Source organism: Cyanistes caeruleus, chromosome 5 (genome assembly GCF_971803275.1).
Source record: "Cyanistes caeruleus chromosome 5, bCyaCae1.hap1.1, whole genome shotgun sequence".
NCBI lineage: Eukaryota > Metazoa > Chordata > Aves > Passeriformes > Paridae > Cyanistes > Cyanistes caeruleus.
In genome coordinates, this window is record NC_141705.1 from 52607604 (window position 1) to 52624940 (window position 17337).

General features: G+C 37.0%; 1 protein-coding gene across 35 annotated transcripts in view; it reads right to left on the reverse strand.

Moving 5' to 3' along the window:
* Positions 1–17337, reverse strand: part of CCSER1 (coiled-coil serine rich protein 1) — a 648564-nt gene that overhangs the window by 256999 nt on the left and 374228 nt on the right. For 33 of the 35 annotated variants that reach the window (XM_086888587.1, XM_086888585.1, XM_086888622.1 and 30 more), the window contains one exon: positions 13045–13128. In XM_086888587.1, the coding sequence (XP_086744713.1) occupies positions 13045–13128 (84 nt within the window). Of the gene's footprint in view, positions 1–12471; positions 12866–13044; positions 13129–17337 lie in introns of those variants that run through there. The other 2 variants (XM_086888618.1, XM_086888621.1) reach the window with 1 other exon arrangement.

Below are 17337 nucleotides of genomic sequence, written 5' to 3' on the forward strand. Positions count from 1 at the left end.
AGGGTTAACTTAATTCTGATTTGGAAAACCTATTTTTTTTTTTTTTTTCCCTAGGACAACCAAAATACTCATTTAAGCTGACGCTAGTGCCTAAACCCCTCTCAAAGCCAGTTCCTGCCTATGCTTCATTAAGGCTTAGACATGTTCTAATGTGTTTCTGATTCCCCTTGGGGGCAAAAAAATTACAGGATTCACAGCAGTTGAAGTGAAAAGAACAGTAATGATCACCTCCAACAGCCGACCTTGTCAACAGAGATTTTCTAGAGCATTCTAGCGCACAATTTTTTTCAAATCTTTCCTAACAAGGAACCATTCTGGTTGATTTTGACATTGCACTCTTAGAGCTGTAATTGTGTCCTTCAGCCACTATAAACCAGGGAAGTCTCAGAAAACAAAAGAAATTACTAGACCTTCAAAGTTATTCTCTTGTTTTCTTTGTTTTTATCACAGCAAGTCTATGAAAAACTCGCTATTTCGCTTTAGAAAGATTAGCTTTCAATTTTCTATAGAGATAAGGGTGTGTGGGTGTTTGTGTGGGATACCATATGGTCCTGTCAACTCTTTCCTTTCTTCATTTCCATCCTGATGTTAAAAATAACACCTTGTTCTTTTTGGGTATTTAATTAAGGAGGTCACACCATAAATCATGAAGGGAGGCAGTCAACTTCATTAACACTGGCCCTTCTTGCACTTTTCTATTTCCAATGCAGTGCACAAATCATCTTTAAATCAAAAGGCACAACCTGATCTAATCAATGGCAAAGTAAGTTGCCAACAATCTTTACATGGGAGGTGCTACATTAATATACCTGTCCACCAAAAGCATGTTAAGCAAATGAACCGTTCTATCATTCTCTTACAAAATGGATATTTACAATGTTCCCCTCTAGGCTTACAATGACAGACCTTGATGTAAATCAGCACAGCCCATCAGCACACCATGTAGCTATGCTTCCACATGGCCTCTATAGACTTACCTCTTACTGAAAAATAAATCACCATGAGCAGAAATTAGAGCTTTCTTTCCTCTTACTTCACACTGAAATCTTGCAGAAAAAAAGCTTAAGTCACAAAAAATATCTTTTTTTTTTTTTCTTACATGATAAAATGGCTTAATTGTGCTTATGGTACACAAGATTTCACTTTGAATTTGTTTTGCTTATTTGGTTCTTGTTTTTTTTTTTTGAAGAGTTTTTGCCTCTGCTAAACAACATACGTGGGTATTAATGCAAACAAAGACAGCTGCCAGAAATGAAGCCTACACATGAGAGCTTTCATGGCATGATTTAAGGCACTTTCCAACCTTGTGTAAGAAATAGAAAACAGTACTCTGGGGCTGGCATAAGTGAATGAGAAAAAGGCTGAGTTATTTCTTCAGTTATTACTCCAGTGGAATAAGAGATTACCTGGTTGTAGCCCTAAGACATGAATGGGATGCCATTAACGTTTGTGCATTTATGTTCAAGGCGGACACAATAGAGAATCAAGTCCAAGGTAGATGTTCATGTATGGCTGAGAGCTGGGATTAATAAACACTTTTTTCTGCTTTTAACAGCAAAGAACCATGCATAAGCCTGTCCATGCAAATCTCTCACAATTATTACATATGAAAAACCAAAGCAGATGTTTCACAGATAAAGGAAAGATAGCTACTTTCACTTATTTTAGCATAAAAACAGAGGAGCTGTGAAAGATGTCACCTTGTACATGATCATTCTCAATAGCTTGAATTAGTCATAATTATAAAATTCTACTCCCTTACCTTCTGAAAACATAATACTATTTATAGTACAATTCAGGACCTACTTCACCCAGTGTAGAAGACTAGCAACATTACTGGACTCTGGAATATTCTATGTTTTATTTATTGACATCATTCCATTACAGGTACAAGGACTCCAGCACCACAAAACACAAAGAGGGATGCTAATAGAGCTCTGCTAAAGGAAAAGTGAAAATCATGATGAAATGTCAAGTAATATAATAGGGTTTGACACGTCTGTAACATTCTTCACCAATAAACATTTTTAATTCTGCAGCCTGATGTAATGACTAAGAAAGCTGATCAAGAAACACTAAGGCATTCATAGGGCTAAACTCCTGTAGCCTGTAGATGTGAGGCCCATGAGAGCCCTTTAAAGATGCTGTCCCGTAGGTTTGATGTATGGTGCAATACAGCTGTGAAGAGATGGTCAGCAAACTAAATGAGCAAACTGCCATCAACATTTTATGTTGATATTTTTGGTGTACACCAGTCTAAGTAGACAAAAGAGCCTGAAAAGCATTCCAGAAGTCACCTCACACAAACCCCTCTCCTGTGTAGAGCAGCTATCTAGGCAGCAGCTCTCCAGGGAAAAGCAAATAGATTCCTCACCCTTCTAAACAAACTTGGTGAAGCCTATTAGCCTGGGATGTCCTTTCTATTAATTATATTATACTAAGTCAGAAAATAATTAAAGTACAAAGCATTCTGTGCAAAAGAAGGAGACTAAATTAGAACAGCAAGACATAACCATTAAAAACATGGGGGGTTTTTTTGAGCAGTGCTTGAATGCCTATCTATGCATACTGAATAAACTGGTAAAACTAAAAGCTATGACAACAAATTTTATAAACTGTATTGGTCAAAGCTGTGAGAAAAGAAAGTGAGAAGTCTGCTTTGAAAAGTGGTCCTTCAATGCCTTCAGTACCTTATCTGAGGAAGAAAGACTCATTATGGAGTAATTGTATCCTGTTCTTACTGAGACAAAGCACAGCAACATCTAGTTGGTGCACCTGGTGCTCATCTGATACTCGGTTCCATGCAGAACCGAAATTGTGAGCTGTAATCACCCTACCCACCTGTATTCCATCATTTCATCTATTTTAGCTTTATACTTCCCTTGACAAGAAAAATGTTTTCCCACACACTATTTCCCTAAAGATATATCCCATTTAAGTGTAGTTTCTCAGGCATTCCTAAGGATTCAGTTTAACAGAGGCAATGCTGAGTTCTCAGCTCTATGGATTATCTTCTACTGAGACAGTGGTGATTATCCCAAATGTCAGTGGTCATGTAGAGATTCTATGTAAATATATGCCTTCTCAGGATACTTGGAGTCGAGATGGCACCCTCTAAGGTTCTTCACTCCTAATTTACCCATTGTCTTAAGTTACCTGCTTAGGTTCTAAAAAAAATAAAATATCAAAACTGCCTGTATCAACAACTCTCTGGCAACACTGTCACTGCTAGGCCTTTGCTGTTTCTAATACTTCTCATGCCAAATTCTATGTATTCCTTATCAGACCAGCCTTCCATAAAGTTAGGGCCTTCATATGTATGGAAGGTTTTAATAACTCATGAAAAATAAATAAAATAAATTATCAAAATTAATTTAAAAAGGAAAAACAAAGCTGAAATGGAAGTAAGATAAAAATTCTACTGACCTGTTTCATTACTGATTCTGGCAATTTTCCAAGTCTTAGCCTTGTTTTTGCCACACTTTTAGGGTTCTTTCTATGCAGACAAACAGGCATGAACGCAACTTGAAGCTTCCTGATGCCCAGGATCTTACAGGTTAAGAGCAATTGCACTTAGCATTTAATTGTCACCTTACAGTTTAGAAAGTCATTTTCTCACTCTTTCTCTCTCTCTCTCCCCCTCAATCTGCTTACATGATTACAAAAATCTGGTTTGACACTTCTCTAACATTCTTTACCAATAAACATTTTTCTGCAGAATAACATATGTGAAAGAAGTTCTCTGCCTGGATACTCCTTTAATTTTGCTGGCTAAGCAGAATGGTCCATCAATTTTTAGGTTAAAGTCAAGACAAACAGATACATACATCACTAGCTGTGATTTGACAAATAAAGACAAAATAGTACTAGAGCAGATCTCTTAAGCTACTTGTGGTTCATTAGCTCCTTTCTCTATAGCCTCATCACCCCAGTGGCTTTGAACTGGAGGGACAAAAAGAAGCAAATATCTTTGTCCCTTAAGAACTGAATTCTATTTCCATAAATTGAACGAGTTGCAATAAGATGACTTCTAAAAAAATTGCAGAAAATGGTCAAAACTTTCTTATTCACACTGGCTTAATGAGGATCCTTTGCACAGCATTTTCTATTTATTTGCACAGCAATTTTCTAACCATGCCTCCGTCCGCAGTGTTCTTACAAGGTATATATCCAGGGACAATCCAAAAATCCTGTCCTCTGTCTACCACCCTTCCCACCATTCAGAGCCCAACACCCTGCTCTTGAAAGCAGTATGAGAAACACACAGTTCAGCTAAAAAACAGAACAAGTTGTTCAGCTGCTTCAGATCATCCTTTAATTGCACCACTTCGTACTTTTCAAGCCTGTTAACCTGAGCTCCACCGCAAGCAGCCCCACCAGACGGGTGCAAGTTTACACAGTTTTATTCCTTCCCATCACCATACTACCAGCACAATAGCTCCACTTGTTTTTTCTAAAGCCATAATAATAGAGCATCCTATTTCTCAACTAGCTTAGTTGAGTGAAACCCTCCTCATCTGTAAGCTGAAACACAAATATCACACTTGGAGAAAGTCTGGTTTTATAAATCCCTGTGCTAATAATCAGTGAATTCTGATAAATACCACAGCCTGCAAACTCTATTACTCTTCTGGCAAGTCACAAGAGCTCCCTTTGAGAAAAACAATATCATCTGTAAGTCAAATTGGGAACTGTAAGATAAATGTCTTCCATTATTACCAGAAAACGCTAAAATACGTTAAGTACATTTCAAACGTACTGAATTATTCATGAAGAACAGCTCTGAAAAAACCTCACCAATCAAGCCAAAAAAGATATATTTTCACTCTATATTCTGAAGTCAACAAAGAATATTAAGAAACAGTTCATTGCTTTTATTTTCCTAGCCATACAGAGCAATCTAATGAAAAAACAGCCAGAATTGAGTACTGAGAATGCAGACAAACCAAATAAATGTACAAGTGAGATTAAGCTGACCTAATATTAACCAGTACCTTATTTTCTCCTTGTAATTTAACTCTAATATGCGGCTAAAAGTCAGTAAGATTGGTGTTTTATTTGATTTTTTGATGATGACCATATACTATTGTTTTATTTTCTTCTAATCAAGATACAAAGGAATATAAAATGTTCATTCCATTACACTCAGAGGAGACAAAACAGGAAAGGAGATTACTTGAGCAATAATTTTTGGAAACAGCTTACCAATGAAAGCAGAAATTTGCAAGCCAGCTAGCTCTCTGCTAGGACACTACTCAGGCTTTTGTACATAGTCTTGTAACACACTTTTGTATCAATGATATCCCCACAAGGGGGTTTTTACTACCACTTGGCATGAATGCATTACAGCTCTTCAGTCATCTGCCTCCTCCCTGCAGGGTGATGAAGGGCATTTGTACAGCCTACTGCCTATCTCAGCAAACACCCAGCCTAAATACAGGGTAACCAGCAGGTAATTGCTGAAAGCTTTGCTACAGAACCCCTTCCCTTCTTGGTGCACTGGGATACTGATAAAATCTCATCAGAGCCAAAAATATTACAGCTGTGCAGCATTACAAATGCCTAAGCTTGAAAAAAGTCTCCACACAAAAACCAGAAGCAGGCATCAATAAGCTTCTGGATAAAGAATTGATAAAACATGCACAGGACATTAAAAGATGTGCTGACTGCATGTGGTTTTTATAGAAAGAAAGAGGGGAACAGTATTTCAAAAGATGAAGAAAGATGCATGAAATCAGAACAGCAGAAGAAAGAATCCATGGGGAGCATTAGAGACCTGGATGGAAGAAAGAGGCTTGACACTGTGACCAAAACCTACCTCTTGTAAGATTGCTATTCTGATTAAAAAAGTAAAAAAAAAAAAAAAAAAGCATTTATCTAACATCTCTGAAATAAATGGCCACTTCAGCAGCTCTCCAGCCCCAGCATCAGTCCCACCCATCCTAGGCTAATAACAGAGGTAAGAGAGGGCTTGCAGTATAATGATTAGCTGCTCAAATTTAGAAGCTCAGTAGTACTGTATTCTATTTAATTCACTTCTCCAAACCCTGGGAAACAGCTATGGTAAAAGGCATTTTTGCTCTCCAGAAACTGGAAGGGGCAACTTTCCCAATTTCAGAGCTAAAACCTCACATGGATGAATTAGGTAGGAATCAGAACTCTTCTGTGGGAGTTCTACTAAAACTCCACATACCCACCCCAGCTCTACACAGAACTCAGTCACTAAAGAATGTGTTTCAAAGAAGGCAGAGCACCTGAGGAAGTGCTGGAGCATCCTTTGAACCATGCAACATTCATGATGCCAAAGTACAGAAGATATCTTCAGTGAGAAAGTGCTCAGTCTTTGAAAAAGAATTTGAAATGGATTCTTTGTTGACTCTCTTAAATCTTGTTCATTTCATATAACAAACAAATGGATAATGGAACAACAAAAAATATACAAAACTTGGAGAGGATCTACAGAGTCAGTCTTTGAGAAGCAATATTAGAGAATGCAAGAAATACTTTAATACAACTCATTTCTTGTTAGGTTACTTACTTTAGGAAAAGAACAGATACTGTAGTTCAGCTTTTTGGTGTCTTAGGAACAGTTTCTCAATTCTAACATCCAAGTATTTAATTTTATTTTTTTTTCCTAAAAATGCTCATGTGTGAACAACAATGTGTTATTTACAGACAAAAATATAAAATGTCTTTAAATTCTGGAATATACTGAAAATGAATGAAAAAATTTTCATTGAGAATGAAAACTGCATTACACCCTTCCTCAAAAAACTTCACTAGCATGCAAAGAAAAAATATATTTTGGTATTAAAATGCAGATGATTCTTCATTTTTGATGACTGCTATACTAGTGTGTATGTACAGACTTTTGTGTTAATTATGGCCAGCTGTGGCAAAGAAAACTGGGCATGACACTAAACTAAGATTGAGGGGAGAAAAGAAAAACCAAACAAAACATTCTTTTTCTATCAGATCTTTAGAAAATTGCACAGACAGACATCCCCACATCATGAAGAGCAAAAATATTTCCCCAATCAGAAAATTAATTATTAGAAGACAAAACACTACCAATTGATTCATTAAACACTGTAGTGCAGAGGTGAGGATAATGCATTTATCAATCTGAAAGTCATCCATATCAGACAATTACAATTAAAATGCATCACACACATGCTTTTAGCCACATACTAAAGGTGTTAAGTCATAGAAATTAAACTGTTGATCTTCAGAAGCAAAACAAGTTTCCCAGCATACCTGCATTTGCTTTTAATCAATATTACTTTTCTCTGTTCTCTTATAAGCACATACACAACAGTATTTCACTAGATGATACCAACAGCAGTCATTTTCAGGCCAGCTCAGACTTGAGTACTTCTTTGAGCATTTATCTCATATCACAAACTTGCAATCAAGCAACAATGAATTTCAATACTGTTAAGCCAACTTTCATCCTACAAAGGAAAACATCTACAAAGCTGAACTGCAACACACAGAAGTCTTCCTTCCCTATACATCCCCAAGATGCCATTTCCATTTGTCCTGAAAGTCACCTGTTGTCAGCTGTCTTTACATCTCCACTAGAGTAAAAAATTGGTTAAAAATATTAAGTGAAAAAGAAAGGAGAGGTGACACTGAGACGTACATTTTGTCCTTTTCAGATAGATCAAAAACTAAAGTTTTCCTAAATTTTGGCCTAAGGCCAGATCAGAATTGCCTGCTTATACTAGAAGGCCCATCAGTAAAACATTGTACATCTCATGAAGGCAGCTGTCTACAAGTGACACTCCTGCCAAAGATAAGCACACAAGGTGCATTATTATTGAAGGAGGGCAAGCCTTGGCACCATGTCTTAAGGGAGACTTCGGACAAATTTTGTATTTCAGGTCTGCTCATTCTGCAGTGTTATTTTTATAAAATACTCCAGAGAAGAGCCTCAGTAAGACCAGGAACTCACTCTGTGCTTGTGACATATTTTTTTATCTATGCCAAACGCCATGATACAATGTTTTGTAGTATGAACTTAAACTCATACGCAGAATCACCTCTAAAAGCATCCAAGAATATTAAAGATCCTATCTGACTGGCAGCTTTTCATCAAGGGACTGGTGTAGACAAAGAGTTGGAGCCTAATCCCCATTGTGGGTTATAGGATATTGCCATTTTCACATTCCATGTCTGTCTTGCAGAACTGATTCAGAGAGTAATTACTGCTCAGATAAGCCTCTTCTGGAATACATGCAATTAATTCTCCTGCAAAAAAGGGGGAAGATGCCTGACACTTTAATAATGTTTAAGTACACCTAATCTATTTCTTTTCTACTCCTAATTTTTCCTAAATATGGTGAAGAGGATTTGGAACTACTTACAAATGCTGGTTCTCATGTAAATTATCCATGGGTCTGTAATATCCTCTCATAAAAACAGCCAACATGAAACAATACTAAAAACTGACAGACTGTAAAGCAAATGGGTAATTAGTGTAAAGATTAATCTAGATTTCTTTTTCCAGAAATAAGGACTATTATCCTTTTCAAATGGGAACTATCTAATACCTTTAAAATTCCAAGGACAGCTGTTTTTAAAATGTTGAAAGTAGCCTGGACTAATGAAAATTTCTCTTTTTCACAACAATTCAAAGAATTATTTTCACCATGTGTTCATGACGTTTTTATCCACATTATTTATTGATCTCATTCTTTGCCTGCCAAAAGAAGTTGTGATGTTAAGACTGTAAAATTCAAGGGATCTGCACTGGCATAACTACATTTTGAGGTGATTTTTACACTTAACCTAAGTGTCTTTCATAAGTAGTTCATCAGCAGGATTCAAATGCATCTAAGGTTTTCTGTTACACTTCAAAGCTGAATAACAAGTACTCATCTTCACCATACTTCAAAAATTGAGCAATTGGCTAATTGCCCACCATTACTGAAACCAACCTACAGGAAACAACTAAGCTTGCCATCACCCTTGCCCTCCAGGAATACACTGTATTTAGGATACAGCAAATAAATCAACAATTATAAAAATCTCCTCACCAAAAATAACCACCCACCAACCCCTTCCCCCCAAACCACATCACAAGTCCCATGCCCTCTCAAATAATTTAAGTTTTGGGCAGGGAGATAGAGCTTATTTATGATTTGAAAAGATGAGGAAAAAAGTTTAAAAAATAAAAATAGGGTAGCTGTGTTTTGTTGAGCTGACTCCAGAGGATCTAGTCCTAAAGCAGCAACTTCTACTTGAGGTAAAGCCCATTTAGGTAGCACTGTACCTCGCTATTCCATAAATGCACCAAGTCCAACATTTGATAAAGAGCCACCTCCACAGCAGAAAAATATCCCCAACAGCTGGCTGTAAGGGGGATTAATTTCCTGACCTAACTTTGCCTCCAGTTCCACTCAGAATCCATCCCAACTGCCTCACTCCATTTTTCATTTTGGTGGTACAACATACGACTTAAGTCACACAGGGAATCAAGGTTGAAAGGATAATGTTGTTAAGACTCATTTTTCAGCATGAATGTTTCTGTACCAATGACAGCAATGGAATAAATGTTACTGTAAATAGCAGTCAGTTATTTTTGCCAATACAGCATGAAAATATTTTCTGCTTAAGTCATTCTAAGTGCTCACACTGCAGCGGAAAAAGATCGATTTGGGAAAATATATGTAAAGATGCAGTTGCAAGCTGACTCGGGTATGAGACAGCTGAGGTTTCAAACATCTTCATGCCCAATGAAAACTAAATTATTCATTTATTTTGGTTATTTTAGGGGAAAAAAAAGAAGAAAAGAGAAAAGAAGAGCACATTCCTTGTAGAATGGATATGCTTAATTTGATTTCTTGGATAATATTTTCACAAATGAGTACAGTTTTGAGACAAATGATAGTCTGAAGCCAAATTTTCAATTTTTCCTGAGGTTTACCATTTCCAGGTACCTTTAGAACAGGTTTGGGTGCCTGACATTTCCAAAGCAGGGATTTTTCAGGAGATAGTGGAAGCGTGGAAGAATTAATTCCACTTCCTTACCAACATGTATTTATTTCTCCAAAGACAGACACACTTCTGATGACAAAGGGAGACAACATAAATTAATCACTAAAAAAGAGAACAAACAAAAAATCTGAGACTATTCTATTCTTCTTTGTTTACTAGGAGGTAGATGATGGCTCCTTCCATTTTATCCTTTCTACCTGAGTATTGTAGCTGAGCATCTAAACCCCTATATTAATTTCTGTAGTATTTAGCCTTTTCTCCCTTAAAAAGCTACATAACAATTACATGTTCTGAAGCTCCCACAGCTCAACTCAAGGTTTCCTTCATAATGCACTCTAATGAGATAGAAATGCTTTTTTAAAAAGTATTTAAAAATCAGGAAAAAAAAACAGCAGAGGGGAAAACTACTAGAAAAGTCTAGAAAATCTAGAGGAAAACAAGAAGCAAAAGCTCCCAGAGAACCAAGATTTACTGAAGCTCACTTTCCGTTAGCTGAAGAGTTTAGCTGTAAAACCAGCTAAGCAAGGGTTTTACATCTACATGCAAACATTCAACTTGAATGCTGCAAAGTACAGATTTTCATGTACTTCTCAAGAAGCACAAAACTGACTCCTACTCAAATCAATTTTTATGTGCTATTTTTGAATTAGCATCCTGATGCCACGATTTCAAGACAGGCAAGTTGCATTTACAAATTTTATATTTCCATATTCAGAGTGACAAAGGGAACATAGGCTGCCCCAGGACACGAGAACAAAAGTTCTCATTTTCTATTAAGTGAAAATAGTCTATGCCTGTAATAAACTGCAGCTATATGAAATCATGCACAGTTTCATTAGCCAAAAATGACTGCTCTTAGGTTGTGTAAACAATCACTTCCAAAATATTTAGTCTTAATAAATAAGTCTTACAAACATAAGTAAACATAGCAATCGCAGTATACTAAAGCATGTTTCACATCAATTTTAGGTGAATTTTATGCAAGCAAGGAAAACATTATCAGAATTTCCTGGAAATCATTACAAATTTAATTTAATTTTAACAGCTCTGAGAGACAGCTTACTTTCCTTCAAGAGACCACTGCAAAAAGTTTCTAAGAGCATCTCACACAATCAGGAGCCAACTTCATGAAGTGCCTTGGTGGCAGAACCCAGGGCACCTCCAGAAAAGGGGCACTGGATGTGCAGTATTGATGCAGTAGAGATTAAAAAAGTATATCTATGACTGTACTTCGACAGCTCAAAAAAACCCAACAAAAACCAAACCCCCCAAAAAAACCCACACTACAAAAAACCAACACACACTTTTTTTCCTATGTTGTGGGTACCCACTCATTTTTTTCTAGGTTTCATAAACTAAAATAGTTTCTGTCGTGTTCACTTCCCAACCAGGCTTTATTCAGTTCAATTAGGAGTAAACCAGTTCTACTGAGTCCTTTCAAAGCTCCATTTCAAATGACTAAACATGGTCTCAATAATCCCACCTGCACTCCTTTACAAGATTTAAGAGTGTCAAAACTGAAGTCAATCATGGATACAAAATTTGTATCATGGATTATATCCATGATACTTTCAATCAAACAGAAATCATTATTTCACAGCCCTGGGGAGTTATACTTTTTGTCTATTATAATAGACAGTTCCCTGTGGGTTATTTTTTCTTCAAATGTCGTATGTACAGATGAACTTTGGCAACAGTTAACAGCAAATGAGCTACAGCTCCCTGTATCAATGTGGGTAATTTTACACTGACAAAATTGTCCACCAGTTAAATAGCATATGTTCTGAACTAGACAGATATAAAATTAATGCTCCAGGACTGTGGAGAAGCTTGATGCACCCCGTGTCCCATTTTGTCATTTAATTTTAGATAATAATTACACAATACATCATTTCTTAATGTAGCCAAATACAAAGCAAAGAATATTGATGATGTGTATTTATTTTGCAGATGCTAATACAGCAAAGAAATCTTTCACTCTTGGGCAGGATTACATTTTTCCCACAGAACCTGAAATTCAGTTATTTGGCTTAAAAGTGTACTCCTGCTTTTAGTGAGTATCAAAAAACGCAGTAGCAGCTAGACCTGAATTAATTCTGTTTGAGTTCTGAGCTGGCAGGAGAGGCACAAGACAGAAAGGCACAGAAAACCCTGAGGTAGATCAGCTAATTAAGGTCTAATTAGGGAAACAATCCCTTGTCCCAAAGGGTGCTTAGACAAAATCTTAGGTGCCCACACAGCTGCAGCTTTCATGGAAGGAATGTATGTGCTGAATATCCTCCTGAATGTGGTGACCCTATAGGATTTCAATGCAGTGCTTAAGTTCTCTGCTGTGAGAGAGGAGGTGGAAACTCCCTCTCTATTTAAAAATACTGAAGACAGTGTGCTTTAATCACATTCCATCAGAAAAAGAATCTTAAAAGTCTGTTATAACAAACAGCCTTAACAATACAATAAAACGCATTTTCATGTGCTTAGTTTTTTTTTAATCACTGTATCACTTATTTAACTTCAGTCACTGGAAAGTATTTTGCCAATCCTTAAAGCAGCAGTAGCCAAGCATTAGTAGCTCATATGCTAAGGAAAGGTCCAGCAAGTGTAAGAATATTTCTTATTTTATGTAAAGACATCTATTATGGAGAAAAAAAAATGTATTTCCTTTTCTACTAAAGAATCTCAAAGATGCGAGAAGCAGCTCATGGAAAAAGTAGTGACAGTTTATCAGGCATGTGCATGGCCCTTCAAGATTGCTGGCACATGTGCTTATCTGCTTCTGATCAGACAACTGTCAACACAATTTCTTCAAAGAAGCCTTTACAAGCAGTGAACCTAGACAGTAGCCACTTCAGAGGCTGACAAGTCCCTAGAAAAGTACAGTCAGTGTTATCAGTGTTTAGCTGAATGATTAACACAGCCTTAGGCTAGTAATTCTATAGCAGGTGTGAAACTGTGTATCTTTAATTTCTGGTCTTGGCGTGACATTATCAGGTAAATGAACCCAAAACCACCTACAAAACTCCCCCCATTGCCTCTCCTGCTTACCAGCTCCTCACGAAGCTGGGCTATGAGTTCGTCTCTCTCCTTCAGCTGCAGCTTCAGCAGTGAGCATTCATCTTTTATTCCATCCTAGAAAAACATCAAAAGAGATGTTATAATAGGCTTAACGCTTCTACTTTGCTCATGACAAGAAAAGGCTGTTTCACATAGTGTGAGATAATTACATTCAAATAATGAAACTCAATTTTCCTTTGTCATGTGTGGTATTTTCAATAACATTTTCTAAGTTGCAGCATAAACAAATTAATGTATCCAAAGACATTGCATAGAAATTTGAATAGCTCCCTGCACAGAAGTCCATTTCATTGTTTTCTGAATCTTTTAACTCTTTTTATTGAAGATCCTATCAGGTCATTCCTCCTCATTTGAGAAACAGCTATGAAATGTTGTAATTTTAATCATACAAAACAACATTAGAGAAATATCAATTTAGAGCATTATTGCAGAGATCTTGATTTTGGAGAGATGAAAAAGAGCACAACAGACATCCAGAGGCAAAGGAAAGCACCCTCTCCATCTTTTGTCCCACATCAGGTAAACCAGCAGCAGTTCTGGTATTAACTGGGGGAGGAAAGAATACAGTTACCACTTAGTGAAATAATCACTGTAACTCAATTTGACCTGCAGGAAAGTGACCCTAATAGCTAAAACTTTAGCCAAACCCATGTCCAGGAGATAGGCTGCAAGTTGTCCCCAGGAAATCTCATGAGTTCATGCAAGTCTCAGCATCGTATTTGAAGAAGAAATATCAATCATGTAGTTTTCTGTTGTTCTGATAGACATCCCAGATAATAAACTCAATTCACAAACAGAACTGTTATAAACTAAAAACCTAGCAAACTAACCAGCCATCTAGCTGGTTATACAGCTGTAACTGAAGAACTCTATTTTCACATCCTTCTAGCATGGTAACATTTAGTTTGGGAACTTTATTAATTTAGAGTATTATTACTGAAATTAAAAAAAACAACGTAAACCCACAAGACATATATGACAAGAAAACTTTTGGAAATCTGGTGGTATATTCAAAACACTTACTGTGAAAATAAAAAAATTTGACCTCTAGTTATCAGCTAACAACAGTGTAAGAGTGCAGAAATTATTTTGATTGTATAGAGTTAAGAGGTGTAAAGGGTATAGCCAGTGTGATAAACTTGCACTCTGCCAGTACTAATGTGTTTGTAAATCCAAATAAGCACAGAAATACAGGACAAAAAAAGTAGAGTGTGATCCCATTTTCATCACATAAAAAGTTATAATTATTATCTTTCAAAGTAATTATGTTACTCATCATCTCCTCTAACAGAACTGGAAGAAGAAACAAGACACATATACATCAATATTGCAAATATTTAAAACAACTGCAATAGAAAGAGTTACACCATTTCTGGCCACTTACACACTACTTCAGTGCTACTATAGACCTTCTGAAAGAAACAAATTCATAAAAAAGCCAGAACTCACATTACTTCTGTTAGGGAAAAACTCATGGAAGTTTTCTTCATTACATGCAATAGCAGCATTTTACCATCTACTAGGAGATTGATGTTTAGGCACATTAGCTGAAAATAAAATTTTAGTGCGTGCCAGAATACAGCCCGCAGCACTGAATATGATATTAGTACATGTTTAACATTACTGTTAGCCAAAATATCTGCTTCTAAAAAAATATGGTTTTGAGTATCAGCAACTATTATTTTATCAAAATGAGGTCTTTATCTAACAAAATGGTTTTAAAAACAGTGTGGCATTAGCTACGGTACCTCAAATTTTTGTTACATTGTTCTGAGTTCTTTTTGCCAGCACAGCTTTACACTGTTGCTACCTTTTGAATTTCTACTTTTTAACAGCATAAAATAGTTCAATACACAGCGGAGAAAGAAAAGCATCAAGGTCCCATAGCCAAGACTATTTCAAAAACATCTTCTGGAAAGCATACCCAAGCAAATGCAGCAATGAGGCCTCGTAACAGCATGCCTCAACCACAGCAGGAAAGATTTTTGAGATGAGCTTTGTTACTAGGTTTTGTCTAAAAGGCGAAGTAGAACTCCCTTGGACTAGTGAGAGCTTGAAGAAAGATTCTGCCCCATGGAGCTTCCAAAGACTTAAAATCTCTCCTGGCAAAAAGCAGTCGAGCAGCCAGCTGGATCTTCCTCACGTGTGCAAGGCACAGTTCTCCAGGCACTTAACTTCCATATTCCGTGCAACAATTGTCACATAAAATTCAGACCATAACTATCTTCAGAGCTTGGAGAAAAGCATGTAGGGCTAAGGTTTTTCCCTTGCATTGCCTCATTTCAGCAAAATTCTGATGCACACTTCCAGTGGGACGTGGTGCTTGGAAATCAGTGCCCAGCATTATCAACTCCTTGTTATCAATGTGCAGGCTACCACAGCCTTGTAAAAGAGCACTCCGCAATTTCTGGGGTACTTGAGACTCTTAGGTTTGGACTCCACGATGATTTTGGCTGAGGTAGAGTTAACTTTCGTCACAGCAGCTTGTATGGCGCTGTGGATTTGATTTGGTCTGGAAGCAGTGTTGATAACACAGAGATGATTTTGGTTTTTCCAAGCAGCAATTACACAGCGTCAAAGCCTTTTCTGCTCCCCGTGCTGCTGCTGCAGTGAGGAGAGAGGGGCGGCACAAAGGAGCTGGGAGGGGACACAGCCAAGACAGCCAACTGATCCAAGGAACATTCCATAAAAAATGGCATCATGATGGGTACATAAAGCAAGGGAAAGAAAGAGGAAGGAGTGATGGTGGTCATCTCCCCAAGTCACCGCTACACACAATAGAGCCCTGCTTTCTTGGAGCAGCAGATAGCTGTTTGTTGTTGAATGCAGAGCAGAATTAGGATTTTATAATCTCATTTTGCTGCACAGTATCTGCAAAAGCATCAATCTTTCTTCAAATGCAAAAGCGTGAATAAAAGAAAGAAAAACACATTGTCAAGCAGTTGACTGCAAAAAGGTTTGGGCAATTTCAATATCCCGTACACCTGTCTGAATGTAGCACTAACAGAATAAAAAATGCTGTGGAAAAAACTGCTGCCAAAACACTGAATATAGACCCTCCAGAAAATAACTACTGAAAGCTATAGCAGGAGAAGAGGCTCGGAAAATCCTTTTGTCATGCATGAACCAAAATATTTCAGTGAAGGATTGTGTGAATGATATCGAAGAAATCACGTTATTGAAAGGTGTGGAAGGCAGCAAAAACTGGTGGAATGCTGCGCTATTCATTAGTCTGTGGGCAAACAGCAATGTATATCTGATAGTGTGAATTCAGGAATGGATCATTTCTACTCCTTAGGAGGTCTGAAATGCTTCATTATCTGCTGAGAAACTACAATACAGGGCAAAGCTGCTGTGGAAAGACCAAATATTTTTTTGAGAAAAGCTTCTCAAGGTGAATGAGAAATAGCAGACACAGTCTGATGGGGATTTTTACTAAAAAAAACAACAACAAAATAAAGTCCAAACCCAAACCTCCCAAAAACCCAGTAATGCCACCTAATGAATTGTAACAGCAACAGATCTTGAAGAGGAAATAACTTGAAAAGGATGGCCTGCTTTTAGGAAAGCATGCACTCAGTGTATGCTAAATCTACACTGCAACTACTAAGCTGAAAAAAAAAACATTTCCCTCATAAAGCAGGGCTTTCTAAATACGATTTGAATACTCTGGGGCTGTGAGAGCTGGCCTCTTAGCTACCTCCACATTCTAATAGATATCTGACCCGTGTATTCCTTTGTTTAGAAAAATAAGCCCAATTATAATGCAGGCATGACCACATTTGCAAAATATGTCTCCTCCTTACAATATTTATAGAGTGTAAAAGAGCAGACTGTCATATAAGTGGAGTTCAGAAGCCAACTAAAAGCAATTAAATGCCCACAGATATGAAAGTCTGCCAGGTGACATTTACTTTTGTATTTACTGAACCAATATCCTCTGCCACTTTGATTCCTTATGTTTCTGCAAAATGAGTTTATGCCAATATTTTATCAAGGCTACCAGTCCAATAAGAACATGAATGCTATGGAATTATCAGTCCAAATAATTCAATTTACACTCTAGGCATGTTTTCATAAGCTACTTGTATACCCTTTAGCTTTCAGGCCATTTTGCAGAGCTTAATAAATTATATATACTACATATTACATTGTCATTATTATTCTCATTGTTTTTTATGAATGCTGTTCATTATTTTATTAAGAAAAAAAGGATAAGAATTCTGCTTTCAATTGTAATAATCATGTCCATGACTCTGGAAA